This window comes from Saccostrea cucullata, unplaced genomic scaffold (assembly GCF_032062105.1).
Source record: "Saccostrea cucullata isolate Sc308-1 unplaced genomic scaffold, CSIRO_AGI_Scuc_v1 ctg368, whole genome shotgun sequence".
Taxonomy (NCBI): Eukaryota; Metazoa; Mollusca; class Bivalvia; order Ostreida; family Ostreidae; genus Saccostrea; species Saccostrea cuccullata.
The window spans coordinates 260,442-288,218 of record NW_026930642.1 but is presented as its reverse complement, the minus strand read 5'-3'; the positions used below and the strand labels follow the sequence as shown (position 1 = coordinate 288,218).

The 27,777-nt window shown below is 35.0% G+C and overlaps 1 protein-coding gene across 1 annotated transcript; it reads left to right on the top strand.

Moving 5' to 3' along the window:
* The first annotated feature begins 1,659 nt into the window (after positions 1 to 1,659).
* Positions 1,660 to 22,732, top strand: LOC134229419 (uncharacterized). The gene is made up of 19 exons (XM_062711175.1): positions 1,660 to 1,741; positions 2,537 to 2,769; positions 3,190 to 3,927; positions 4,254 to 4,830; positions 5,585 to 6,851; positions 7,084 to 7,254; positions 7,569 to 7,667; positions 8,988 to 9,096; positions 9,845 to 9,898; positions 10,134 to 10,267; positions 12,310 to 12,498; positions 13,354 to 13,402; positions 13,712 to 13,811; positions 15,007 to 15,085; positions 16,932 to 17,029; positions 18,434 to 18,566; positions 19,737 to 19,826; positions 20,174 to 20,237; positions 22,439 to 22,732. The coding sequence occupies exons 2-19, from the start codon at positions 2,559 to 2,561 to the stop codon at positions 22,504 to 22,506; spliced, it is 4,230 nt and encodes a 1,409-aa protein (XP_062567159.1). The 5' UTR covers positions 1,660 to 1,741; positions 2,537 to 2,558; the 3' UTR covers positions 22,507 to 22,732.
* Positions 22,733 to 27,777: the final 5,045 nt, after the last annotated feature.

Sequence of the window (27,777 nt, the reverse complement as noted above, 5' to 3'; positions counted from 1 at the left end):
CGCACTGTAAAATTAAATCCAACGAAAATAGATGATTTTACAGCACGTCTTTGGTACAAATGAAGAGAAACTATAGATTCCTTCATTCAAAAGGTAAGCCGAAATGGCTGCATTTCATTTCCGGAATTTTTGGTAATTATCAACTTTTCATTTCCGACATTTTTTAGCTTTCATTTCCGACATTTTTTTGTTTTCATTTCCGACATTTTCAAAATACATATGTAGAACCTATAGTAACAGATCTGATAATTTTACTTATGACAAATTTTAAGGAATAAATCATAAATAAATCATTGAAATCCAATTTTGTAAATCTATCAGTGACTTGGACATAAGTATGGTGCTGTCAATGACATTTAATTAATGTGGTGAAAAAGTTTTATGCTCACTGAACTCTTTTACCTAGACTTAGTGCTACATGTATGCATATATGTAAAGCTTTTTTTTTTTTTTTTTTTTTAAATATTAATATTTTGGTATAAATACAGTGAAACCTGTCTAATCCGACATGCACTGGGAGACAGATTTTGTGTCGGAATAGACAGGGTGTCGGATTGCACAGTGTAAGAAACAAAGAAAATGCAAAAATGGGAAAGAAATTTGATGTCGGAATTCACAGGGTATCGGATTATTCAGGTGTCGGATTAGACAGTTTTCACTGTACTTTTGAAATTCCATTTTCTTTTACTAAGAAAACATTCAATTGCCGCACAGGTAAATTCCAGAAATGAAAAAATAATTGTGTCTGAAATGAAAACAAAAAATGTCGGAAATGAAATTAAAAAATGTCGGAAATGCTATGCATATTTCCGGAAATGAAATGCAGCGGCCGAAATAAAGAAACCAACTAACTAGTTTAAAAACAAAATATTTTTAAAATTATATTACATTAGGAAATAAAAAAGTTAATCAGTCAAGAAAATGTGAGTTCTTGCTTTTATTCGCGTTTTTGAAAATACCTTGAAAAATTTCCGCTAGATGTGTGATATAATAAGGAACTTTGAAAACAAACAAACAAAACTCAAACAACCAAACAAGGGTATATATTTGTACTTTAGATATGTACAACTTTGACTTTGAGCATGTTGATTTAAAATCAGGGACGTAGCAACGGGGGGGGGGGGGCACTTTTTTTTGCCAACAATACTTTTACTATTGAAAATGTTCATTGAAAGGCTGTTTGCCCCCCCCCCCCCACTTTATAGTGAACTAAAGGAATATAAAGGAAATATAGTATTTAAGCTTAAAAAATGGATATTGAAAGGAATTGGTAGTGAAAAAAAGTTTGCCTCTTCTAACCCCCCCCCCCCCCCACGAAAAACTGTGTATTTTTACAATTCTTCTTGTTTTGTTTTGTTTGTTTTTTTTTTGCTTGTCAACTTTTTCAGGTAAGTAAAAAAAAATTCTGTTGCTGGCCCCCCCACTTTCAAAATCGATGCTATGTGCCTGAAAATATCATAAATAAAATTCTGTAGAGAATGATTTTTTGGACTTTATTTCATTAAAACTTGACTGCAAGTCGTAGAATTCTGTTTATGATTTTATTATTATTATTATTTAAACCTTTTTTTGGAATATCTTTAGACGGTTTGTATTCGTTCATCAGATTCTATAATGTTCATTAATGAACGAGTTATCTAAAATCTGTTTCACCATTTTTCGGAAACGCGGTAGAAATGAAAGATGAAATATGATACCCAAAATATCTCAAGACTTATTGACACTGAGCTATAGCAGATAGGTAAAATTTGTGTACAATATTTTGTTTTTGAGATGCGGCAAATTACGGTAAATACATGTACCGTTTTATGGGGCTATCCCATGAGGAATGTCACTGGGCATGCTTGGCGGGTTTTGTCACTTTTACTGATTGTTCATATCGAGTGAGTGATTTCGAGCGTGTCGACATTTTGAGAGGATATCGTCGATTGACAGAAAGAGAATGAAGATACAATATTTAAAACTTCTAATAATGGCCAAATAAACTATCATAATGTTTTCACATGCAGCAAATGTAAAATGAAACTTGTTTATATTGCAGGAAGTTTCATTTTGGAAATGGGGGCCTAGGCCCTTGGAATTGGGAATTTAACATTTTGTTACTTATTGGGAAATTTTACTGCTTGATATTTTTTTCAAGAAATAAACACACCATGAATAAAAATGATCTTTTGCCTAAACATTGTCATGTTTGGTAACTTTCTTGCAGTTTTAGCTCACCTGTGCCGAAGGCTCAAGTAGCTTTTCTGACCACATTTTGTCCAGGGTCCGTCTGTCTGTAAACTTTTCACATTTTAGACTTCTTTGTTTGAGAAAAATATTCATCTCTGTTTGTTATATTGTTTTTTATCCAATCATTAAAATGTCATTTAATTGATCCTTTACAGTTGATCCTTAACAGTGTAATACTCAGATGACCATTAAGGCCATTGGCCTCTTGTTAAATAGAAGGGGGCATTGACTGGTTCAGACCGTTCTTACCTTTGTCAATTCCAAGCAAAGACCAAAACTGTGTATTTTTACATAAATATTTCAGAAAACTACTTCAAGAATTGATAATGGAGGATACTTTACTAGAGCAGTTGCGACCAATCTTCCCAAATTTGACAGACGAGGTGATTTTGATTAGCATCAGACATCCCAGTAACAACACAGACCCTGGATCTGTGCAGTCCATCTTCCTCAGCTGTATAGATGATCTCCTTTCCCTCCGCACATTTTCTCTGGCCTCTGCAGAACCCAAGAACACGCAAAACCCATCATCTGAAGGCAAGCATTTTAAATTGACTTTGTAGTTTTATAAATTTAAAAGAATGTACAGTTTCATTAATTGAGATATAAATGGAGAAAGCTATTACACATAAATGGTTGTTACTTAAATTCCATTTTTATTTGAATCAACATTTATTCATGATTTGTCAGTTTGAAATCTATGCGTGACAACTTGTTTTCATGACTGAAAAATCATTTCACATAATTATACACAGTGAAATACTGGTAAGTGGTTTTCAGCATGAATTAATGCGAGTAAGAGAGGGTTGCAGAACTTGCTGAAATTTCTTGCACACAAATAAAAGTTGGTTTACAGTACATCTGTGTGTATCAACAAATTTAATTGTAGATTTTCATTGAAGTGTCTTCTGTTGTTTAAACAGTTCATGATTTCAGTGACAAGTTGTATGATTTCAGATGAAACACTTGTTAAAGCTGCAGAGAAGGTAGAAAAAGAAGAAATTATTTCCTTAAATAAATTATCTGATGCAACAAGGAAACCATATAAAACTAGTAATCAGTCTGCACAAGGTACAAAAGAACTTGCTGGAAATCCCAAAGGATCAGTGCCTTCATCCAGTGGTTTTAGTAGAAGTATTGAGCAGAAAAAGCCATCATATCAGACATTCAGAAAAGAGGTATTAGATTCTGAGGAGAGTTCCAATGACTCCCTGCCAGACCCCTGTCTGGATACAAAGAGCTCTTCAGCAGCTGGAGGTCATTTAAGTCCTACTCCCTCATCACAAACTTTGAAAACTCCATCCCTATCTTCACCACTCAAACTGTACAAAAGAAAATTAAACAGATCCCCGGGTTTTCTGGTAAACAAACCGTATTCTCACTCTGCTGAAAGACTCAAAGCTGGTATTGAAGGACAGAGAACCAGATTTAATTCAGAACCCTCGCAGCCAGTTTTTTCTTTGAATAAAACTCTAAACAAGGCAGGGACTTTGATAAAGCCAGCCACATTCTCTCCTACCAAATCCACTGATGGTTCAATGGCTAGTGGACTGAAAAAAGGCACAGTCATCAAACCTGCTGTGTTTTCCCCCAATAAGGCCAGCACTTCCTCATCTGTTGACATTAAAAAAGCCAGCATTATCAAACCAGCAACATTTTCTCCTAGTAAGAGCCTTGTACATGGATTTAATGATGGTAAGTGCAAACCTGTTACTGTAAACATAATATGTCCAACTATGTAATTACATGATAATATATGGTTAAAATAAGTACATATTTTAGTGTTTAACATACAATGTTTTTGCTAACCTTTCTGAATGAGAAAGGAAAAATTTTAAAGCATTAAAATTACTTTTGTAATCTTCTAATAAAAATATATAGGGAGATAGAAAAAGTTAAATGATGGCTAGATAAAAGAACATATTAGATTTAAGAGCAGCACAAAAGAATCAATGCATTTCTGAATGATAAGAAATGTTAAAATATGACCAAGAGTATTCATATCAAACTTCTTTTTTCAGCAGGAATTGATTTTAAACTTGCTTTGAAGAACAAAGCAATAGTTTTTACAAACAATAACATAATAAAGCCAGCACATTTTTCACCAAAATCTACTGCAAATTTATCATCAAATAATCAAATGAGGACAAAGGACATTGTTTCCGAAAGTTCAAAGTCTGAACTTGCTACTAGAACTATAAAAATTCCCTCTCCAGGAGGAGGATATGTTATTGCTAATTATAAAGTCTCGTCAGTGGCCCCCACAAAGTTAATAATTAGTAAAGAGGATGTTCAGAAATCTGCAGCCACAAGTTTGACCAGACCCCTCCCACCAGCCGGTCTAGACAACTGGAAGTATGTTGATGTCCAAACAGATGCTGGCTCATTGGACGATGAACAGTCATACAGACGAAAGATTTTAAGCAAGTCTGGAGAAGTTATGGGAAAGATTGAAAACGAGAGGAGGAAGTCACTCGGGGGAATTCATGCACAGAGCACAGTGCCTAGAGAACTTAAGAACAAACAACGGGCTGCTGTAAAAGATGCAAAGATGTCCAATGAAGGAACCAGCTCTAAAGCCCGTAAGCAAAATAGCAGGTGAGAGTCATGGTCATCATCTTTAGATAACTCTGTAGATATTATCTTTGTTTTTAAGTTTAATTGAGTTGAAAAACTGCTTTGCTTTCAGGGATGATTAGTGACCTCAGTTTAGATAGGTAAAAAAAATGTTTATGTTCACATAGTTCACCTGAGATATAAGCTAAATTGAGCTAACGTTCAACTGTAAATAATTAAAAAAATTTCATAGTAAGATAACTTCTTCAAAAAACAATTTTCTTAAGAACAGTAGTACCTAAGTGATTAGAGGTGAGTATTGTGACCCTGGGACCTCTTGACTTGACTGAGTGACCAGTTAAAGCTTTAGAACCAGGCCCATTCCTAAGTACTTGAAAGCCCTATGCACCTACCCTGACCAAATTAGAAATGAATGATTCATGATGATCAGTGAACATAACCAGACCTGCTTCTGATACTGCATCTGTTGAACATTTTCTGGATTACTAAACTCTTTAAGTTTAAATAGAAGCACATCCTTTCTCAAGTATCTATTATTATAACCTGGACCAATCTTGTATGGATGTTAATCTTAAGGTGCAAATCATCAGATCATTCATTTGATGAGAGATATAGCAGCATACATAAACCAGTAGATAAAATTTTAGAGGTCATACTTTGTTGTCTTGTTTACTTCTAGAAGAATTTTTCATTTCATAAGATTCAAAGTTGAAAAAATCTGTTAATCTAATTGTTTGTAAATCAAAGATTTTCATACAGAACATATAATTGACAGATATGACAGTTATACAGCAGATAAAGAGGAGGAGGAAGATGAAGATCTACCTAGGATGGACTTCCTGACGTCCAGGAGGCTTAAAGATGATACAGTAACACAGGCTGTTACTGACAGCGAGGCAGGAGGGGACAGGTCAAAGGTTAAAACAGTTGAAAGGTCAAAGGGAAAATCTAAAGTACCTGATAGGTCAAAGAAGAAGTCAAAAGAAGGGTCAGAGGGTAATGACATCATCATTATGGGTGGTAGAGCTGCAGAGGTAGATGTAGTAGATATCACACATAGCTCTCAGTCTTCTGAGGGGTCACAGACAGACACACCAGTAATCAATGTGGAGGCCTATCCTGAAGTTGTAGACATCACCACTGAACAAGGTTCTCCTGATGTGTTTGAAGTGAAAGTTAATAAAAACAAACCTATTGTTGTACCCGATTCACCACCAATAGTTGTTGCACCTGCTCAAGCAGTAACCCAAAACAGGGTCAATACCCATTTTATACCTAAAAATCAGGTGGATATGAAGGGCATGCGAGACCTGATAGCAGCTGTTTTCAAGAACAGATCACCTACTGCTACGACTGTTACCAGACCAACACCTATTCCACCAGGAAGTAGACAACCACATGTTCCTGTGGTGACCCAACCAAAACCTGTTTCTATGGTTACCAGACCAACACCTGCTCCTGTAGCTACCAAACAAGCACCTGTTCAAGCAGTAAACAGAACACCACCTGCTCCTGTGGTTACCCAACGAGCACCTGTACCAGCAGTAAATAGGACACCACCAGCTCCTGTGGTTACCCAACGAGGACCTGTACCAGCAGTTAATAGGACACCACCAGCTCCTGTGGCTACCCAACGAGCACCTGTACCAGCAGTAAATAGGACAACACCAGCTCCTGTGGCTACCCAGCAAGCACCTGTTCAAGCATTAAATAGGACACCACCTGCTCCTGTGGCTACCCAGCAAGCACATGTTGAAGCATTAAATAGAACACCACCTGCTCCTGTGGCTACCCAGCAAGCACCTGTTCAAGCATTAAATAGGACACCACCTGCTCCTGTGGCTACCCAGCAAGCACCTGTTCAAGCATTAAATAGGACACCACCTGCTTCTGTGACTACCCAGCAAGCACCTGTACCAGCAGTAACTAGACAACCACCTGCCCCAGTGGTTACCAGACCACCACTACCAAACAATGTACCATCCCTTCCCACCATGGATATATCACCTGAGGAAAAGCTGAATGACAAAGTCAATGAAGTGGTAGGTGGAATAATGTATCGTCCATTGAGAAATAATTTTAGTCTAGTTAGATGTAATGTTATATTGTGAGAGTAGTCTCCATCAGTTCTTGTAATTTTAAGTATATAAAGAAAAGGGAAAAAAGGGGGGAAAGAGTGTGATTGTATGTATACCCAGCATATCTACTGCTGGTTGATGCAAGGAAATCATGTTCAGTCTTAACAAGACATGATCATGATGTTGGATTTCGCAGCTGCTGATGTTCCCTGATGTGGACCCCCAGTATGTGAAGAACTTGTTACTGGTGCATATAGGACCAGAGGCCCTGAACAATGTCTGTAATCTACTTCTGGAGAACTCTAACTACCCCCGAGTACAGAAGCTCCCATCCAGTACTGTGTCTTCCGATCCCTCGCCACCAAAGGTAAAATTTTAGACTCGGTGATGGCTGATGAGCTTGTGTGGTTAGATAATAGATTTATATGTATGCTTTGAAGTCAATGTTTTTCAACCTCTTTATTTATGTCAAAGACATTACCAACAAAGATGCAGATCTGATAGAAATCTTGCATTATTTCAAGGCATGCACTGCAAGGAATAAGAGAAAAAGACAAATTTTTAGTACACGTATCCCTTAGATTATTAACGAAAACAAATTTAACCCTTTTTATACCATACAAACAAATTAATCAGAATGAGTTTTGCTTCTGTTTTAAAATTTTCCTTCTTTTTTTTCAGAGAAGCAGCAGGAATTTTTATGAAGACTATTCAGAAATGATGAAATCCTATGAATACAGAATTAACTGTGAGCTGCTGTTACAGTCAGAATTTAAAATGGTATGTCATCAAGATAATGCCCACTATTTATTTAAAACATCTTGGAAAGACACATAACTAATATCGGTGGTATGAGATATCTGAGTTCAACTGTACAATATAACTTTTATGAAAAAAGTCAATCTTTGTAAAACAAGTAGTATAAAGCCTAGTTGGTTCAGATTTTCAATTCTTTACTTCCAAAATGTTCTGCTCTGGATATTAAATCTAAGGCACAGTTACACTTGGTAACAGGGCTCCCACTGGACCGAAAATATTTTTCGCCACTTTTTGCGACAAAAGGAAAGGCATACTTACACCTGATTTCTCAACAATGCAACATGATGCAATGCACTTTATGTTATTCAATTTTTTCTATTAAATTTATCACAGACATTGTTTTAAATTTGTAATGTTTAAAGCTTATGATAGTATCCATTTAAAAAAAAAACTACTGTTGGAATTATACAATTAATTTGATATTGAATTGATATAGCCAACTCTTGACAGAAAATCTCCTCTTGATTATAATATTTTTTTTTTGCCTGGGAAGGGGGGGGGCTACAGACCTATTAAAAATATATGACATATTTTTAAAAATGGAAATTTTTATCATTTCATTAATTAACTGTGAAAGGAAGTAATTAAAAAGTAATGAAAATTAGGTTTAAATCTTGACTTTATCTTAACAACTTGGAGACTCCAGGGTTTAATATGCAAACCAGTGTAATTGTAAATAATTCAGTGTAATTTACTAAGATAATTCTGTTTTCAAACCAATTTCTTTTTCACTACTATGTCAGTTTATGGTATAATGTACACATTTTTCAATTTTCATTTGGTAAAACTTGAAGCCATTCTCTACAATTTTCGTCATGTTAACCTACTTTCGGTTTTTAAAAAAAACCGATCTAAATAGATCCATATTTTGTTGATAAAAATCTTTTATTTACAAACTTCATCTCCTTATTACACTTTATCCCCCCTTATTTAATCCAAATTATTTTATTTCAAGCAATTTTGTAACCCTTTATTGCTCCAGGCTAATTACCTAGTCAGTTGTGTTCGTTCAAGCGAGACGTGATTTCCTACATGTAGGTTTCATTTTTCACACCTCTGCTGCATTAAATAAACAAAGGGACTTATCTGTATACATTGAATAAACAAAGGAGCTAATAAGGTCTACACAAATTTTGTACATGGTACATTTTAAAAAAATCATTTTCGCCACTTATGAATTTCTTTTCGCCACTTTTGAAAAAAATTCGCAATTGGCGACAATGGCGAATCACAGCTCGAGCCCTGCTTGGTAACATGGTAATTATTGTATTTGTTTTGTAGATATCTGTCCGAGATATTCGAACGTTGGCCTCGCATTATAATTGGCATTATGCTCCTATGCACAAGGCTCTATCTCTGATTGTCAAAAAAGGCTTGGAGGACATGCAGAGTAAGTAGAATTAGATTCATAGAAATCATAGGGATGGCACATAAAATCAGTTAAAATAGTATATCTATAAGCATAACTTTGATTGAGACAAAAGATCCATAAAATTTGTACAAACAAAATGCTTTTGTGATTTCTACAAATTTTAGTATGCAAAAAGATGAACTCTAGTGAAAAAGGTTATCCTTGATATTTTAAAACAGATCTTTAAAAATTGGATACTAAAATGCAAAACAGTTCTTGTGTCATGGAAATTTGAATGTGAATAACAAAAAAGGAAATATATTACATGTATATGAAACATTTCAGTTTTTGGTGGTTTACATACTGCTGTTGTTTAAAAGGCTTGATTTTGATTTCCAGGTTCACAGTTTTATTACAGAGCCAATCCTTGTTATAAAAAGATCAATTAATTGTATAGGCATGGATACAGTATTAAAAAATATTAAAATTAATGATAAAGACATTAGTATCTAGTATCTGAATACTGTAGAAGTAATTTTTTCCGCGGGGTCATAATTCCGCGGAATCTCAATTTCTGTTTAATCCGCGGGTAGAAAATTACGCGGATTTTCTAGATTGTCACGATATGCCTTACATTTATATTATGTACGCTTGGACAAATTTCCGCGGAAAATTTGTGACCGCGTACATAGCGTAAATTAATACAATGCGGAAAAAAGTACTTCTACAGTATTTGCTCTTTCATAAGAGCATATACTTTTATCACAAAATTTTTAACATGTCCTAGGTGAGGGAAAGAAAACCTTGTCCCAGGCTGTGATTGTGGGCAATATTCCTGTTGGTAAGAATCCTTAGATTACAATACATTTCTGTATGATATACAAGTGTAGTAACATTGATTGTGAAGAAGAAAGAGGTGCAAAGATCAATAGGCCAAGTTTGCAACAAACCATTATAACAGTTCAAACTTGTCAGAAATCCAGAAACCTGTGATTTAATGACTAGAAAAACCAAACCATTAACCTATGGCCCTATTTAGCATTATTCGGTCAATGATTTTATTTGTGTAATTGAAGGTTCTGAGGAGAGGTTGATGAAGGTGACGTGTCTAAAATGTCCACGGGCTCTGAAGTGTTCCCTGAGCAGTCTGCCACCTGAGTTATTGGAGGAGTACGAATTTGTCAAAGAGAGGTTGAGAGAAGAGGCTAAGGTTAGTGAGGTCACTGAGGGAAGAGGCTAAGGTTAGTGAGGTCACTGAGGGAAGAGGTCAAGGTTAGTGAGGTCACTGAGGGAAGAGGCCAAGGTTAGTGAGGTCACTGAGGGAAGAGGCCAAGGTTAGTGAGGTCACTGAGGGAAGAGGCCAAGGTTAGTGAGGTCACTGAGGGAAGAGGCTAAGGGCTATTGATGGAGGAGGCAGATATATTTTTGTATGGTTAATGAGGTCACTGTCCTTAGGGAAGAGCCAGTAAATATTGATATTTATTTTTAAAAAAAAACGTCCTAAACAGTTGAGGTTAGTGAGGTCACTGAGGGAAGAGGTTTCAAGGTTAGTGAGGGTCATTAGAAACAATCAGAGGGAAGATTAAAACCGAAAGTAGAAAAAAACGTGATAATAAACATTTTAGTGAGGTCACTGGAGTTTGCAAGATATATTTTACTTTATACCAAATACGGCCAAGGTTAGTGAGGTCACTGAGAGAAGAGGCCAAGGTTAGCAGGCCTGTAGTTTGGACTTGAACTTAAAAAAGCTGATTGTAAAATCTTACAAGACTTTTGTTTCTGTTAAAATTTGCATTAAAATATCTTTCTAAATTCGTTTCAAAAAAGATTAAAACTATTTTCAAAGTAATGAAAAAATGAAAGTTTTGTGCATAATATTTAGATTTGCATCATACTTATTTTTTTTTTCTTTTTAAATGAGACCATTCTTTGGATACATCCCAAAAGTGAACACTCATTTCAAGTTGCATAAAGTGCAAATGCTTGAAAAATACATAAATTTTATTATACATAACTTAAAAACAATTCTTTATATTTTAAATTTAGATTGGTTTATTTTTTTAATTTGATGGCATATATGCATCTGACAATCAGATATTATTGTGAGACCCAGAACAGAAGAAGTTCATACTTAGCACAAGCAAAACTTACAATTAAAGAAAGTCATTAGGTCAAGTTCATAGGTTTTCAAGTGTAATTTTTAGCTCACCTGAGTTGAAGGCTCAAGGGAGCTTTTCTGATCACATTTTGTCCGTTGTCTGTCCGTCTGTAAACTTTTCACATTTTCGACTTCTTCTCAAGAACCACTGGGCCAATTTTGACCAAACTTGGCACAAAGCATCCTTGGGTGAAGGGAAATTTAAAATCTTAAAATGAAGGGCCAAGTCCCCTCACAAGGGGAGAAAATCAAGAAAAGACAAAAATAGGGTGGGGTCATTAAAAAATCTTCTTCTCAAGAACCACCGGGCCAGAAAAGCTGAAACTTATGTGGAAGCATCCTGGGGTAGTGTAGATTCTAAATTGTTCAAATCATGACCCCCGGGGGTAGGGCGGGGCCACAATGGGGAATCAAAGTTTTACATAGGAGTATATAAGGAAAATCTTTGAAAATCTTTTCAAGAATCACTGGGCCAGAAAAGCTTAAACTTATGTGGAAGCATCCTGAGGTAGTGTAGATTCTAAATTGTTCAAATCATGACCCCCAGGGGTAGGGCGGGGCCACAATGGGGAATCAAAGTTTTACATAGAAATATGTAGGAAAAATCTTTGAAAATCTTCTTCTCAAGAACCACTGGGCCAGAAAAGCTGGAACTTATGTGCACATGGAAGCATTCTGGGGTAGTGTAGATTTCAAAATGTCTAAATTATGATCAGTGGGGTAGGATGGGGTAGCAATATGTATTACAAGGGGGAAATCTGGTAAAGAACAAAATGGTTGAATCTTCTCAGGTGAGCAATGTGGCCCATGGGTCTCTTGTTTTTGTCATGGTATAAGTTTGTTGTAAAAGAAGGTAGATGTCTCTGAGAAGAAAATTTACATATAAGTGTAGGTTTTCTTAACCAAAATTGTTCATAATTTTGAGCAAATGTTTCAGAAAATGTTGAGATTGCAACACTTGCTTTTTATAGTGGGAATATGAAGAAAGGATTCAAAGCGCACTTCGAGAATTTCAAAGCTGCTTTAAAGAACAGACAGAAGTTTTCTAATTTCGACATCATTAAAGATAATGGCTGTTTTCTCTGACCAATTAGGATGAAGACCTGAAGGTAGCCCAGCAGATGAACGAGTGTGAGTATGCGGAGACCGGTCAGCTGATCGAGTGTGGCTGTTGTTATATGGAGGTGGCCTTTGACAATATGGTACAGTGTTACGAGGGGCACCTGTTCTGTGAGGATTGTCTGAAGAATTATGCCAATGAATCTGTGTTTGGGCATGGAAAGGTAATCACATTACTATTGGTATATATACTATATCTTTACAAGTTCTCTGAAGCGATAGAACACTGGTGTTTTTATACTTTCATATTAAGACTGGACGTTTTATCTTCTATTAATGGAAGATGTCACACACTCATAGCTGCATCATTCTGAAAGTAAAAAAAAAAAAAGATTAATAATATTATCAAGTATTCCTAACAAGTTATTGAAAAGGACATGTATGTACTAACACAATAATATCAATAGTTCACAGAAAGGACTTAACATTTATGTACTAAGTACTATTAGAGTAATATTAGATATTGGGTTTGTTACTGGCTGTCCACAGAAACTTGAGGAGTTGATTAATCCTATCATATAAACAATGTATGGAATGAGTCAATTTAAGTTCAACTTTTGCTATACATTGTACTAAGCTCAACAATATTACTTGCAACGTGATTTCAGTTCTTCATAAATGGCACTTTAGCTTATTTTGTTGTTTTTTTTTTTTTTGTAACTTTTACTTTTACGGGGACAGATATATACCATTACCCCAGTTTTAGAGGATTAATTTACTCTTTGTAAGATATAAGACATACCCATTGTTGTGTTTTATAAAGTGAAAAATACAGCTTTATTGGTTGAGATCAAGTGATTCATGGGTACCTCTGAACAAATTCAAAACATCTCAAAACTGTTTCCAGATGTAAAATGGTGAAAATGAACAAGACGAAAATAACTGTATACAGTATGAACTAATGACAAAACAAGGAGGACTCTGAAGTTAGCCTCTTGTCCTAAAATGAACAAATGTTTGGTGATAGATACAACTTGTGTACTTACTAATATATTATAATGACCAAATTTTTTTTTCAGACTTCATTACTCTGCATGTCGGAGGGGTGTGAAGCTTCATTTCCAAAAAGTAAGCTTATCAAGTACATGTTTGTTTGATTTTGAGAAAATGATTGAAAATTTTTTTTTAAATGTGTCTAGATTGAAAAAAAGGGTTGTATGTCTTGAGCTGTCTGTCCTTCCGCCTTGTTTTATCAAGTCTAAAATTATTTAAGCAATGAATTAAGCTTTTCTTTGCAATGCTGAAGAAAAGGAACTGTTAAAGTTTGGCAACAGAAATACATGTACTTTTTATATAAAATACATATATTTGGATGTTCAATAACATGGCATCCAAAAGTGTTCCTTCGTTGAATGTTTCACTTTAATTTTTGTACAGGTCAGTTAGACAAGGCCCTACCAGCCAATATCCTGGATAAATACAATGACAGAGTTCAGGAGGAGAGTATAAACTTAGCTGCTCTGGATGATCTTGTCAGGTAAAGTTTGAAAGATGGAGATTGATATTGTGTCAAATTGGATTGTCACTATAAAATTGATAAGGGCCCTGCTCTGCGGGCGCCCTATAGTGATCAGTCTGTCCGTTTGAGATCTCTTGTCCAGAGCATATCCTTGATCTTGAATGAAGTTTCTAGGTCAAGGTCAGTAATAGCCTCTCTGTTTAAATTCTTGTCTGAAAAATATTTTCTCTCTCCTTGGCCCAATCTGTCTCATAGTTCACCCACAGAATGCCTTTGGGTAAAGGTGTGCAGTGACCTTGAACCATGTTTCTAGGTTTAAGATTCAGGTCATAGCAGAATTATGAAAAATCCTTGTCAGAAGCATGTCATCTCTCCTCTTAGTCAAATGTGGCTCATACTCCCATATAGAATGCCACTGGTCAATGGATGTGCAGTGACCTTGAATGAAGTTTCTAGGTCAAGGGTCTAGGTCAAAAATAGCCTCTCTGTTTAGAATCTTTGTTCGTTGCATTTCTTTCCCTTAAGTTCAGTCCGCCTCAAACTTAACCAATTGACTTAGGGTATGGAACATTTGTGATTTTCATATTTTCATATATACAGTGGACCTTCAGATATCCGGACGCCAGATATCCGGATGCTTCAGTATCCAGACGACTTTTCATCAGAAAGGAATTATTTTAAGTTATTTTGTTTTGTTTAACTGGTAATTCAGATATCTGGACTTTTCACATATCCGGACAAATTGACTAGGAACCAAAGCGTCCGGATAAATGAGGCTCCACTGCTTATATTTCATTTCATCATACAAATACTTTTCTTAAAAAAAATTATTTTATAATTTTTTCAGAGAATAGTTACTTTTTGTCCCCTTTAGACTTAAACAACACATCTCTTGATAGGTTTCAAATGGTCCTCTTCAAAATAAACCCTTTTCAGCTACCTTACATTTATCCATTGCAAAGGTTTGTGTGTCTGTCCATACAATCTTGTCCAGGCTATTGCTTTGTTATGAAGAATCATAAGAAAATGATACTTGGCACAAATATTGTATATGTCCCAAGGGTGTGTCCTGACCTTGACCCGAGGTCATGTTGGACATTAAAGTTGTGTTGGTCAAGGAACTGTTTTAAAGGTTTTTTTTGCACAATTTGCTATAGCAAATGTAGTTCTTTTTTCACACTGATTTCTTTTTCTTCATTGATTTTACTTGTAGATGTCCACACTGTGATTTTGCAGCCTTACTGGATCCTGGGGATAAAGTATTTTCTTGCCAAAACACATCCTGTATGAAGGTATTTTTACTTGTTATTAAATAATGATGAATATATGCTGCATTTGATATTCTAGCGATCTTTTTAAACAAGTGCATCGCAAAGTGGAACATCCCCTTTCAAAGAGCAAAGATCTGTGAATCAAGGCCACTTTTGACATCAAAATCAAAAACAGTGTCTGTTACAAGTTTTACGGTAATACAGGGTTCGACATTAACGTTAGTCCGTTAGTCTCAGACTAATACATTTTCATTCGGACTAATAAAAGTTGTTTTCTGGGGGAAAAAAAGAATTTACCGATGTTCGAATTTTCGACAACTTTCACTGGAAAACCCCGTAATTATTTTTAACTTTGTAGCTTTTTGGCGGGAAGTTTGGTAATTCTGAGTCAATTCGGCGCTTAATTTAAGGACTCCTTGGAATGAAATTAAACATTTTAGCGATCATGATTTAGTATGACACATAAAGAAAGATGTCGGATGTTTAGATGATGTAATCATGTATAGAGAAAAACGAATGAGATCGGGAGTACGATCGTAGTTCCTGATTGCACGGTTTCAACGAATTCTTGGTATAAACATTTCATGTAAATGCTTTGTTTATTTGAAAAAATTATAAAAGTACATTGCAACATTTATTCTATTTAATTATTTTTATTTTAAGTTTGACGGACTAATAAAATTGCCCGCGGACTAGTAAAAGTAAAGAAGCACTAGTCCGGCCGGACCAAAGCCTAAAAACGTTAGTGTCGAACCCTGGTAATAGTGCAGCAATCCACCAATAGAAAAATTCATCTAGTTCATGTGCCAAGCCTACACCAAACCTAATGTTCTGAAATTGCTATCAAAGTAAAGATCTAAAATATAACTGGCTGAATATTAGTCTCTAAAGTTAGAATCAGTTTATAGATAAATAAAATCTTCCTTTGAATGTGCCTTATTGTCAGTACTATAGAATTGAAATGGTTGCTTTAATGAAAGAATGTTTAAGTAGGTGACCTACAGTTGGAATTTAGCTTACGTATTTAGTTAAATCTCAGAATCTGTAATATGAGTCAATTACATATTCCTCAACAGAATCTTGTCATGTCTAGGGCACAGAAGAACTAGGTCTGTGTCCTTTTTTGAAAATTAATGATATCTTTGGAAATCTTTTTTTAAAACAGGCAAGCTGTTTTCATGGTTGCAATACACAACCATCATTTAGAAATCTAATTGAAAATCGTGACCCCAGTGTCAAGGATAAGGCTGTAGGGTGAGGATAGGTTAGTCATGTACATGGAAGGTTTTTAAACCTCTAAAACTCTTCTTTACTGTTTGCATACACTTGTGAAATTCATCTCTACTTAGTCCAAAGTTTAGGCCCCAGAGAAGTTAAGATCATCAAAATGAGTATTTCTTCTAAATACTGTATACAGGATAATTTTTGCCCTATGTTATTTTAGCCTTTTTGCACTTGCCAACAATTTTTCCCTGTTTTAAATTCATCCTGTCATAGTTCTGTTTAAGAAATAATGCTGTCTTCTTTTAATTCGTCCTTTTTTAGAATGCAAAGGGGTAAAAATAAAATGGAGGCAAAAATTTTCCCTATACTCTAATCTTAAGCATCTAGCAGACAAATTATGCACCTGATTAAAAGGTGTTATTGTGCATCAGTGTTAAAATGATTTAATACACAGTATTACATTACAAGAGTTAGATGAAGCTTATATGTTGATAAGCAAATGACATTCTGTCAAGGAGGGGGCTTCACTAATGTTTTACTGTATCAATCAAAGTGTATTATTTCAGTGTTCAAGATTGGTATGAATGGTATTTGATGTACCAATATTTACCCAGTCCTTTATCAGGTAGATTTGTTTTTCCAGGAGACCTGTAGATATTGTAAAGAAGACTGGAAGGAACATTTTGGGAAGCGATGTGAAGAAATTGAAAAGAAGGATGAAGTTAGTCTACGAATTAAATTGTAAGTGGTTGGAGATAGCAATCTAATAGGGGGCCATATTACTATGGAGGTATTCTTTTTTAATCACTATTGTAGATCACTTATAGGGTTGGATACCGTTAAGGATGAAACGGTATGATACCATACCGGTATTTTTGAAACGATACGGTATTTTTAACGGTACGGTACTATACCTTTATGAATGAGAATCTGGGTTTATTTTAGTAACAAATGTGCTTTCAATTATCACTGCTTATAACCAAACTTTTAATATTATAATCTAAAATGTGTTAAATATATTCTATTTCTATAATTCAACCTTTTATTAAATGATCAACAAAACAAATTAATCTGAATCTCTATAAAATAAAAAATAAGATTACAAACAACACCGTCTAATTCTCTGCTAAATGACAGCTGATCGCTACATCCGGTCGCCATTTTGCTTGGTAGCTCTAAACAACGAAAAATGAGAAATGGGGAGAGATGACATCGCAAATTCGCAATGTTTTGCCTTTTTAATTGACAATTTCTATCAGTTTCTATTAATAAAACTGAAACAAGATTAATGTAAATATTTTTTAATACGCATTGGTTTCCCTCGAATATCGGCTGTAAAAAGGAAGTATCTTACTTAGTACTGATTTCGTTAATTAGCCTACTCTTCAATGCACGGAGAATTCCATTTTAGCGAGTCTGGAATCTTTTTAAAAAAATAATTTTAAATGTATAACAGTGTTTTAAGGATTAAGAAATACCGTTATCAGTACCGGTATTAAATGAAACGGTATTTTACCGGTATTTTTGAAGTAACTATTCGGTACGGTACTGGTACCGTGTACCGGTGTCCAACCCTAATCACTTAATTTTTGCGACACCTTATTTTCGCGAGATAGTCATTTACTCTTGATTAGCGAGACAAAATTTTCACGAAATGTGGTTATTGCTCTATATACTCTTATGGAGTACTTTTATTCGCAAGAATTTAATTTTCGCGTGCACAGTGTCTCGCGTAATTACGCGAAAATAAAGTTCTCGCGAATAAAAAGTGATTTACAGTATGTCTGTCTGATGGCACTAAGCACCATTCTCTGACACATGTATGTTGAGCTAGCTTTGATGTTTGTTCAACATTGTAGCTGCTAGGAAAAACAATTGATGCTTCTTAGAACCAATTTCAGCCACTCATGTAGAGAATCTTTAGGTGAAGGAAATTCAATCAAAGGGCCATGTCCATTTATTGTATTGCATATGAAGATTTAAGATTCATGAAACTCAGTTAAGGAGCAAGTTCTAAATAACTGACCCCTTAAAGAGGTGGCATGTATGTTTATATTTTCAAATAAATCTAAATTTATCAACCAAATCTTGTTTATTTATATATCTAATTCCATAAATGATGTCCTAAATCATTTTTTCTTACAGTGAGGAGAAGATGGCTATGGCCAAAATTCGAACCTGTCACCGGTGCAAAGCTAAGTTTATGAAGGAAGAGGGGTGTAACAAGATGACCTGTAAATGCGGTGCTTCCATGTGTTATGTCTGTCGTAAACCGGATGTAAGTCTGGCAAATTTTAATTCAATTTTTTTTTGGAGGGGGAGATTTAGTACAACTAACAGCAGTTTTCTATAAAAAAAAATTCTGCACTAAAACTAAAGTGAGTTTCAAAAGTTCATCTTAATATGAAATAGATGATGTTGTTCAATGTATATTAAAATGACCGGTCTCAGTTTGAGTGCAAAATAGTGTTTGTTATTTTGATGTATTCAAAATCAGCATTGTGGTTGCCAAGGGCTTTGGTATGCTCTTTGTGTTTGCAAGGTCATGGTTGAATTCTTGTTTTCAGTGAAGCACAAATCTTTTAAGGCTTAACATAGCTAGTGGTTGTACTATCTATAGATAGAATCTGAAGTTCTCTGTCACATTGTGTGTTGGACTGATCAAACACCCTTTCCTGTGGTTGTAACCTATCCATAGGTAAAATCCTGACACTTCACATCAGGAGACATAACTAGGAGTGAGATATACATGAACACGATGAATTGGACACTGAACAATGTGCAATAAAATTCTGAACAAAGAAAGAAGAAAATGATTCATCAGTGCTAAAAAAAAAAATCCTCATAAGTACTTAATAACGTAAAATATTTATTGTGCAATTAAGCAGCAAATCTGACTTAATTTGGATCAAAAAATTTGTTCTGTTGGCTGGTTTTCATAACCCTTTTGCTTTACAGGTCTTGAAAGATGAAAAACAGTGTTATCTTTCTTAGATCTCCATCTAAATGTACTTAAACAAAAAAATTAACTGGAAACACATTGAATTAGATAATATTTTGCTTCCATTCGCATAACATCAAAGATAAGCATTTGTATCATATTTCTAAAATTTGATGAAATACAGCAGTAATTAGGAAATAAATTGGAGGAGATATATTAAAACTTATCTTAATTCTAGCTTTTGTTGATGTAGCCAAACAGTCGCTACACTAATTTCAAGTGACATATCATTAGAGGCTTATAATGACAAAATTTCACACCATTACTTTAATGCCATAGAAAAGGACACATCATATCTCTTTCTGTAAATAAAATGCTTTCTAGAATACAATGCATTTAGGCAAGTATTAGCCAAGTATTTTTATGTTTACATAGTTTTGTGACTTTTTATTGTTTGATGTTTTCCATACTTGTGTATCATTTGTTTTAAATTGTATTTTTTATCAGATAAGCTACAAACACTTCTGTCAACATTTGAGAGAACCGAAGAAACCATGTAACAAGTGTAATGATTGCTTCTTGTGGAGTAAGGCAGAGGTAAGTCACATGACTTAGTAAAGTCACATGACCTTAAAGTGATTAATAATATAGTCACTAGCCACCAAAATATTACATAATCATGATAATAGGTTGTTTTATGTAGTTTATTAAGATACATTGTAAATCATTTGAAAAAGTAGTAAAAGGGGGCAAAAATGTGTTATTAGTAAAAACTTGAAAGATCATGTATTTCAATAAATAGATAAACAGGGGGAAATGACAAAAATAATCTGTCTTCTATCCAAAAAAATTTTTTATTAGTAGTTCTAGAAGAAATCCTAATTTTCAAATATTGATGGAAGTGGGCTAGGTTTGTTACATAAATATATGTTGGATTGTAACAGGAGGACGATGAGAGAGCAATAGCTGAGATTAGGAAGGAATGTGAAGTATTCAGGATGGAGAAAGGTCAGATATACCAACAGCTTCATACTGTAAACCAACTTTTATTCGCGTGCGACAAATATTCGCGAGTTTCGCGTCCTACTTTAATTCGCTAATATTTATCGCCGCAAATCATTTATTATACCCCCCGCAAACGAAGTTTGGGGGGGTATATAGGAATCACCTTGTCCGTCTGTCTGTCTGTCCAGCTGTCCGTCTGTCTGTGCAATCGTGTCCGGTCCATATCTTTCTTACAGAGGGACATTAGAATCTACTGCTCCACACTAAGATTGCTCATGACCTAAGGGTGTGTCATGACCTTGACCCAAGGTCATTTGGGGAAGTTCAAGGTCACTGGAAGAAAAATTTCATAATTCAAGTCCGGTCCATATCTTTCTTATGGATAAACCTGGTAGGTTCTCATTTCACACAAAGATTGCCCATGACCCAAGAGTGTGTCATTACCTTGACCCAAGGTCATTTGGGAAAGTTCAAGGTCACTGGAAGAAAATTTTCGTAAATCATGTTTGATACATATCTTTTATGGATAAACTTGGTAGGTTCTCATTTCACACAAAGATTGCCCATGACCCAAGGATGTGTCATGACCTTGACCCAAGGTCATTTGGGGAAGTTCAAGGTCACTGGAAGAAAAATTTCATAATTCATGTCCGGTCCATATCTTTCTTATATATAAACTTGGTAGGTTTTCATTTCACTGAAAGATTGCCCATGACCCAAGGGTGTGTCATGACCTTGAACCAAGGTTATTTCGGGAAGTTCAAGGTCACTGAAATAAAAATTTCATAATTCAAGTCCGGTCCATATCTTTCTTATGGATAAACCTGGTAGGTTCTCATTTCACTGAAAGATTGCCCATGACCCAAGGGTGTGTCATGACCTTGACCCAAGGTTATTTGGGGAAGTTCAAGGTCACTGGAATAAAAATTTCATAATTTGTGTTTGATACATATCTTTATTATGGAAAAACTTACTTCTGAAAAACCCAGCGGGGGGTATTTTGTCCCGTTTGGACAGTTCTAGTTTTGTTGTGTTTTTGTAGAAAATGTTTCCTTATTCGTGAAAATTAATCGCCGCGGATTGATTTCAAACTGACGAATTGCGAATAAAAGATGACGCGAATAATAGTTGGTTTTACAGTAATTATAAAGTCTATTAATTCATGTGTGTAAAATTTTAAGCAAACCTGAGTAAAATGACTTCATAATCTTTTCTGATCAAAGAGTATCTGGAATCTGTATTTTATGTGTTTTATGTAAACTTTTTACACATATAACTTCTCCAGAAACCATAATGGGGAAATCAATGAATCTTGCCACCAAACAGCCTTTGATGAAAGGAACTTCAAGTTTATTCAAATGAAGGACCACACTATTTAAAATGTAGATAATTTAGAAATAGTGAAAATTTGGTTGGGTCCTTCTGAAAAAAGAGTTTATAAGACCATTAACTGAAAAAAAGATTGATGTCAAAATGTGAAACTTGTGTGATATCTGCATTACATAGTGTAGATTTTCAAGTTTGTTAAAGTTAAAACCCCTAGTGATAGGAAAGGATTACGTGTTCAAAGTTCATATAGGAATATATGCTGGGTAAAAAAATCTTTCAAAATCCTCCTCCAAGAATCACACAGCCAGAGGAATTGAACTTTATTTGAAAGCTTCACTACATAGTATACATCCAAGTTTATTCAACTTATAATCGGATTTCTAGGGGTATGGTGAGGCCACTATGGATGATCAAAGTTTTTCGTAGGTATTTTGAAGAAAAAATTCAATATTTTCTTCCCAAGAACAGCAAAACCATCAGTTATACTAGTATGGAAGCATTCTGATGTAGTGTAGATTTGTTTTTTCAGGTATGACCCCTAGGGGTAGGGTGGGTAAAAAATGAATGATCAAAGTTTTTAGTTTGTATATATTGGGGAAAATCTCAGCAAAACCAATTTGTCGTATTAATGTTTAGCATCTTCAGGTAGTGTAGATTCAAGTTTGTTCCAGTAATGACCCTGGGAAAAAATTGGGCCAAATTAAAAATTTTAAGTTTTACATAAAAATCTTGGTGGAAAACGTATGCTGATGCCCAAATCTTCAAGTGAGCATCATGGCTTATGGGCCTTTTCTGAAATCTGTTATTGAACATGTATTGAAAAAGTTGAATGTGACTATGGTTTAATCAACAAGTCATGTGCATATTTTTTCCAGGATTTTCATTGGATAGAGTCATTGGAGCCCCTGATGAGCCTCCAGCCAAGAAAATGAAGGTCAAGTGAGGGCCAATCAACTGTCAGAGAGTTCACAAGAGCAGCTCCAGCCAATGCTGTGGAACATACTCATGTTGTGTTTGAACTTGTCATTGTATTAAATTGAACATGATGGTTGAATAAGATATTCATTGACAAATTAATTGAAAGTATCTGTCCACTAAATCTAAAAAAAGGTTCAAGAGAGAATTTTGGTTTTAAAAATATTTCTATTGAACAGTGATTGCTTTATTTGTTCCTTAGTATTTGATTTTTTCTTGATTTCATTGTTGATAAAAAATATTCTGACTACCGGTGTACATTTAAAAAACTCAAATTCTGACAAGTGGCAATATTCAACAATAAGTGTTAACTACAGTTTTCTACAACCTGGGAGATGCAAGCTTGCAATGACAAGGTTTAGTGGGTCAGTAAGATATTGTATTAAATAACCCATTAACCTCATAAACCCACTAATTAACTGCTTGTAAGTGTAGCTGGACTTCCACTTGATGCAATATATATATCTGGCTGGTAAAGTTGAAGGCCAAAGAAGCTTGATCTTATGTGCAATCTTGAGTTAGATAATTCATTTTTAGCTCACCTGAGTCAAAGCTGCAAGTGAGATTTTCTGATCAAAGTTCATCTGTTTTCCTTGTATGGATCTTTACTGTAACTTTTCACAATGTTGTCTTCTTCTCCAAAACCACTGGACCCATTTCAACCAAAAGCAGGGTTAAGGAGATTGTTTCTTTCAAATCAAGAGTAATACTTTACTGTAAAATCACATATTTTCAAGGGGTCAAGTTTTCGTGGTTTGAGGAAAATATATTGGTTCATGGGGATTTGAATTCGTCGTTGAAGAATTGTTTCAGTAGTATTTATGTGAAAAATTGCATTTTGTGTTGGACATAAATTCTAGGTCTCTTCATACCTTGAAAACCACGAAAATTAACCACCACTAACCCCCCCAACCCCGAAAAATTAGTGATTTCACAGTAGTTCAAGGGGAGATAGTTTTAAAATATTGATAATTTAGTGGGTTCATTTAAAAATTTCTTCTCAAGAATCAATAAGCCAGAAAAAATAAAACTTATGTGTATTAAGCTTCCTGACAAAGACTTGAGTTAATTTGTATAAATCAAGGCCCATAGAATTCAACTGTATGCATCCACACTTAATGCAGATTTAAGTCTGTTTAAAAACTTCAAGATAAAGGTAAGGTGTGAAATTTTTGATAACAGCAGGGCGAAGGATATTTGTAAGAAAACATTTGTCGATATTGCAGAATTAAGTTTGTTAAAATCTTGGCCCTCTGGGATAGGTTGGGTCAACATTTAGGGAATAGTAGGGCAACATTCCTATGGAGACATTTATGTGGAAAATATTTATATGGAAACATTCTAAAGTTGTATGAATTAATTTTTTTTCATTTATTGAAAATAATGGATCCTTTGTTGTCAGAGAAAAGAGCCAAAGCAATTGTTATCTTATTCTTGTTTACCTCATCTGCGAACATTGAAGCCATGTAGTCAAAATAATATTGAAGCAACCCCAAAAGTGTTCATTCATTATTCAGTTATATACGTGTATATGTTATACCAAAATACTTTGAGGTGAGGATGAAACCACAATGTGGGATAAGAATTTTCTTTTAATTTGTGTAAAGATGAAATTTTCTTTTTTATCAAACCTTGAGATGAAAAACTGGTGGGCTAAGGTGACTCAGGTGAGCTTTGTGACCCATGGGTCTTGTTTTCTAGTCATGTTGCTCTTTACCCATTCTTTGTTAATTGTGACCGGGGGCTAGGTGTATTTTTTATATCCAGTCCTTTGTTTTGTGACTGTTATTTCTTCCTGTTAAATTCTTATCAAATAAAGTTCCTCCTTTTTGGTGATAAAATCTAACTAGAAAAGAAGATTGCAGTGATTCCCAAATCTTATTAGCCAGCGTGTGATTGGATAATGAGCAAAATCAATGTTTACTTGCTCTGACTTCATTACAGTTCTTTATGTGTTTTTCTCTATTGTTGGACAATCAAGAACATTCATTTAGACACAGAAAAATTCAGAGGGAATGTTTTTTTTTTCTTTTTAAAAGAACTTTTTAGATTTTTAGGTCACCTGAGTCACTCAGGTGACCTATTGCTATCTGTTTTTGTCCGTCGTCGTACGTCGTTCGTCGTACATCGTTCGTCGTCAATCGGTCGTAAACTTTTGAATATTTTCAGCTTCTTCTCTGCAACCACTGAACCAATTTCAACCAAATTTGGCACAAAGCATCTATGGGTGAAGGGGAACAAAAATTGTGAATTTCATGATTCCTGCCCCCCTGGGGCCTGAGGGATGGGGCCAAAACCACTAAAATTAATGCAATCTTTAAAAATCTTCTTCTTTACTCCTGGACATCAAGCAGTCAAACTGTTTGCATGATTGTAATGAGCATTGAGTCCTTTACCAAAATTGTGAAATTCATGGCCCTGGGGTCAGAGGTACTTGTGCTAGGGCGGGGCTAAAAAAGTATATAGTGAAAATGCATTATTTCTTTAAGAATCTTCTTCTCTGCTCCTGGGTATTAAATAAACTAACTAAGTACATAGTTATGATGAGCAAGAGTGCCTCTACCAAAATTGTGAATTTTATGGCCCCAGGGTCAGGGGTTCTGGGGTAAGGGCGGGGCTCTATTGATTATATAGTGAAAATACATGAATTCTTTGAAAATCTTCTTCTCTGCTCCTGGGTATCAAATAAACTAACTAAGTACATAGTTATGATGAGCAAGAGTGCCTCTACTAAAATTGTGAATTTTGTGGCCCCAGGGTCAGGGGTTCTGGGGTAAGGGCTGGGCTCTATTGATTATATAGTGAAAATATATGAATTCTTTGAAAATCTTCTTCTCTGCTCCTGGGTATTAAATAAACTAACTAAGTACATAGTTATGATGAGCAAGAGTGCCTCTACCAAAATTGTGAATTTTATGGCCCCAGGGTCAGGGATTCTGGTGTTGGGGGAGTGTATTGATTATGCATGTATTGTGAAAAAACATTAAATCTTTGAATATTTTCTTCTTTGCTCCTAGACTTTAAGCAGATGAAATACCAATACCTATATAGTTATGAGCAAGGGACCAAATCTTCAAGAATTGTAAATTTCAAGACCCCAGGGTCAGTTGTACCATAGAGGGGGGGGGGGGGGGGGGCTGTACTTATATACTAAAAATGAATGAATTGTTTTAAATGTGCTCCTTGGTATTTATCAAATATTTTTGAAAAGCAAGGATGCCTTTCCAAAAATTGTGCAATGTGTGGATATAGGCCTAAGAGTAAAGGGTTCATGTGTGGTAGCGGCACAACTGATTATTGCTGAATATTACTGATTTGTTGAAATGCATTTTTTGTTCCCCTACCATGCCTATGGGTATTAAGCAACCAAACTAAGGAACTGCTAAGTGTATAGTAGCTGCAATAATGTAGCCCTCTCCGATTTTTTTTTATCTGATGTTTTCTGGAGAGGGCTACAATTCCATCGCATCTCCGTAATGGTGCAAATATTTTTTTTTAATATGAGCGACTGCAGGCAAAATAAATTATTTTTACATTCAACTTACTTCTAAGAAGACGAATTTTTTATTCACTGTCAACAACATATCCCGTTAAATGCGAAAAACTTGTAAAATAACTCTGCAAGTTTCCTGGTAGTCTTTTTCATCAGCCATGACAGTTCACGCGTGACGTAATGAGACTTTCGCTTGAAATTTAGAACAACTGAATAAAGCAATTATCGGTGTTTATAAATGATTGTGCTGAATTTCATCACAAAAACATAGGTATATAAAACCATTTTAAGTGTTATTTTTATGCAAGCAGCGATATTTATGCTTAAAATAAGGGAATTCCAAAAAGATCCGCTCCTATAGAACCTAAATTCTCATTGGCTGTCCCAAAATACAATCTATCAAGGTCAGTAAACATGGCGGATAAATTCGAGTTGTGATGTTGACATACACGAAAAATAAGCGATATAGGGATCGTTCTGTATATTTTTGCATTGATTTACGTCTTGAATGACTACTTATTTGGAGTCAAGGTAAGAAATGTTAATTAAATAGCCATTTACTGATAATTTGAGCCGAAATCCGTGCGGGAGCGAATCACACCCGCAGCTGCACCATTAGGAAGATCCTAAGGAGTTGTAGCCCTCTCCCAAAAAAATATAAAAAGAAAAAAAAAACAGGGAGAGGGCTACATTATTGCAGCTAAGTGTATAGTTACATGTATGATGACCAAATTGTAAATGCTATAGCATCTGGCTTAAAACATGGATCAAATTCAATCACTGGAAAGTTGTTGAATAATGCTCAGGTGACCTATAAGGCCCATGGGCCTCTTGTTAAAATGTTGCATTAAAATATATCAAAGAAATAATTTTATTGTTCTCTTAACCTCGTTTAAAAAAATTTTCAGGATAAAGTTTTGCTGTCTGGGTATTATGAAATGGTTTAATATATCATTAAGAAGAATAACTTTTTTTTCTCTAGACAGCATCTGTGACTAGTGCTTTGAATAGTTAAAGATATGCAGTGCTTAAAACTTTACTTATTCTCCTCTCACATATGATGTCATTTTTTTGTTTATTCTGAGTTTGTTTTCCTAGTAAAATACATATATTTGAATCTGAACTGTTTGTTTTCCCTGTTTAGATTAGCTGGGTCATTCAGGTGACCTTTTACCTTTTGCTATCCCTTTTTAGCTCAACTCTATGAAGGCAAGATGAGCTTATGCTATACCCCCAGCACTGTCATCCCAGTTCAAGTTTTAAGAGCAAGTCCAATCCCAATAAGCCCTACCTAGATCAAACTTGCATGGGATGATGCATCTAGGGATGAACATTACCAGACTTGCTTTGGATGCTAGATCTGACCTACATTTTCCATATGAATAACTAGGGATGATGTATCTAGAAGTGTACAACTTCCCTTTCTGCTTCAGGTGCTGGATTTCACCTAGATTTTCCACATGAGTGAATTTGAGCTTTTCTTAAAAAACAAATTAGTATGAAGGATGTATCTAGAGATGGACACTTCCAGACGTTGTTCGAATTTGACCTATATTTTCCAGATGAGTTAACAGGGTCAAGTTTGTGAAGTAGCTTTATTATGTAGCCTCTAATGATTAAACTTCCATGGATGATGTATCTAGGGATGGACACTTCAAGTCTTGCTTCAAATGCAGAACTGACACACGTTTTAGATTTAAAGAACATTTTTTTGAGCAGGTCCATTTCAAATTAGGTATTAGTCGA

Bases quoted from the DNA above. Each gene is read 5' to 3' on its own strand.
- LOC134229419 (XM_062711175.1), top strand. From the start codon at position 2,559: ATGGAGGATACTTTACTAGAGCAGTTGCGACCAATCTTCCCAAATTTG. The intron at 2,770-3,189 runs GCAAGCATTTTA...GTATGATTTCAG, and splicing joins GCAAAACCCATCATCTGAAG to ATGAAACACTTGTTAAAGCT. The intron at 10,268-12,309 runs GTTAGTGAGGTC...CTGACCAATTAG, and splicing joins GGTTGAGAGAAGAGGCTAAG to GATGAAGACCTGAAGGTAGC.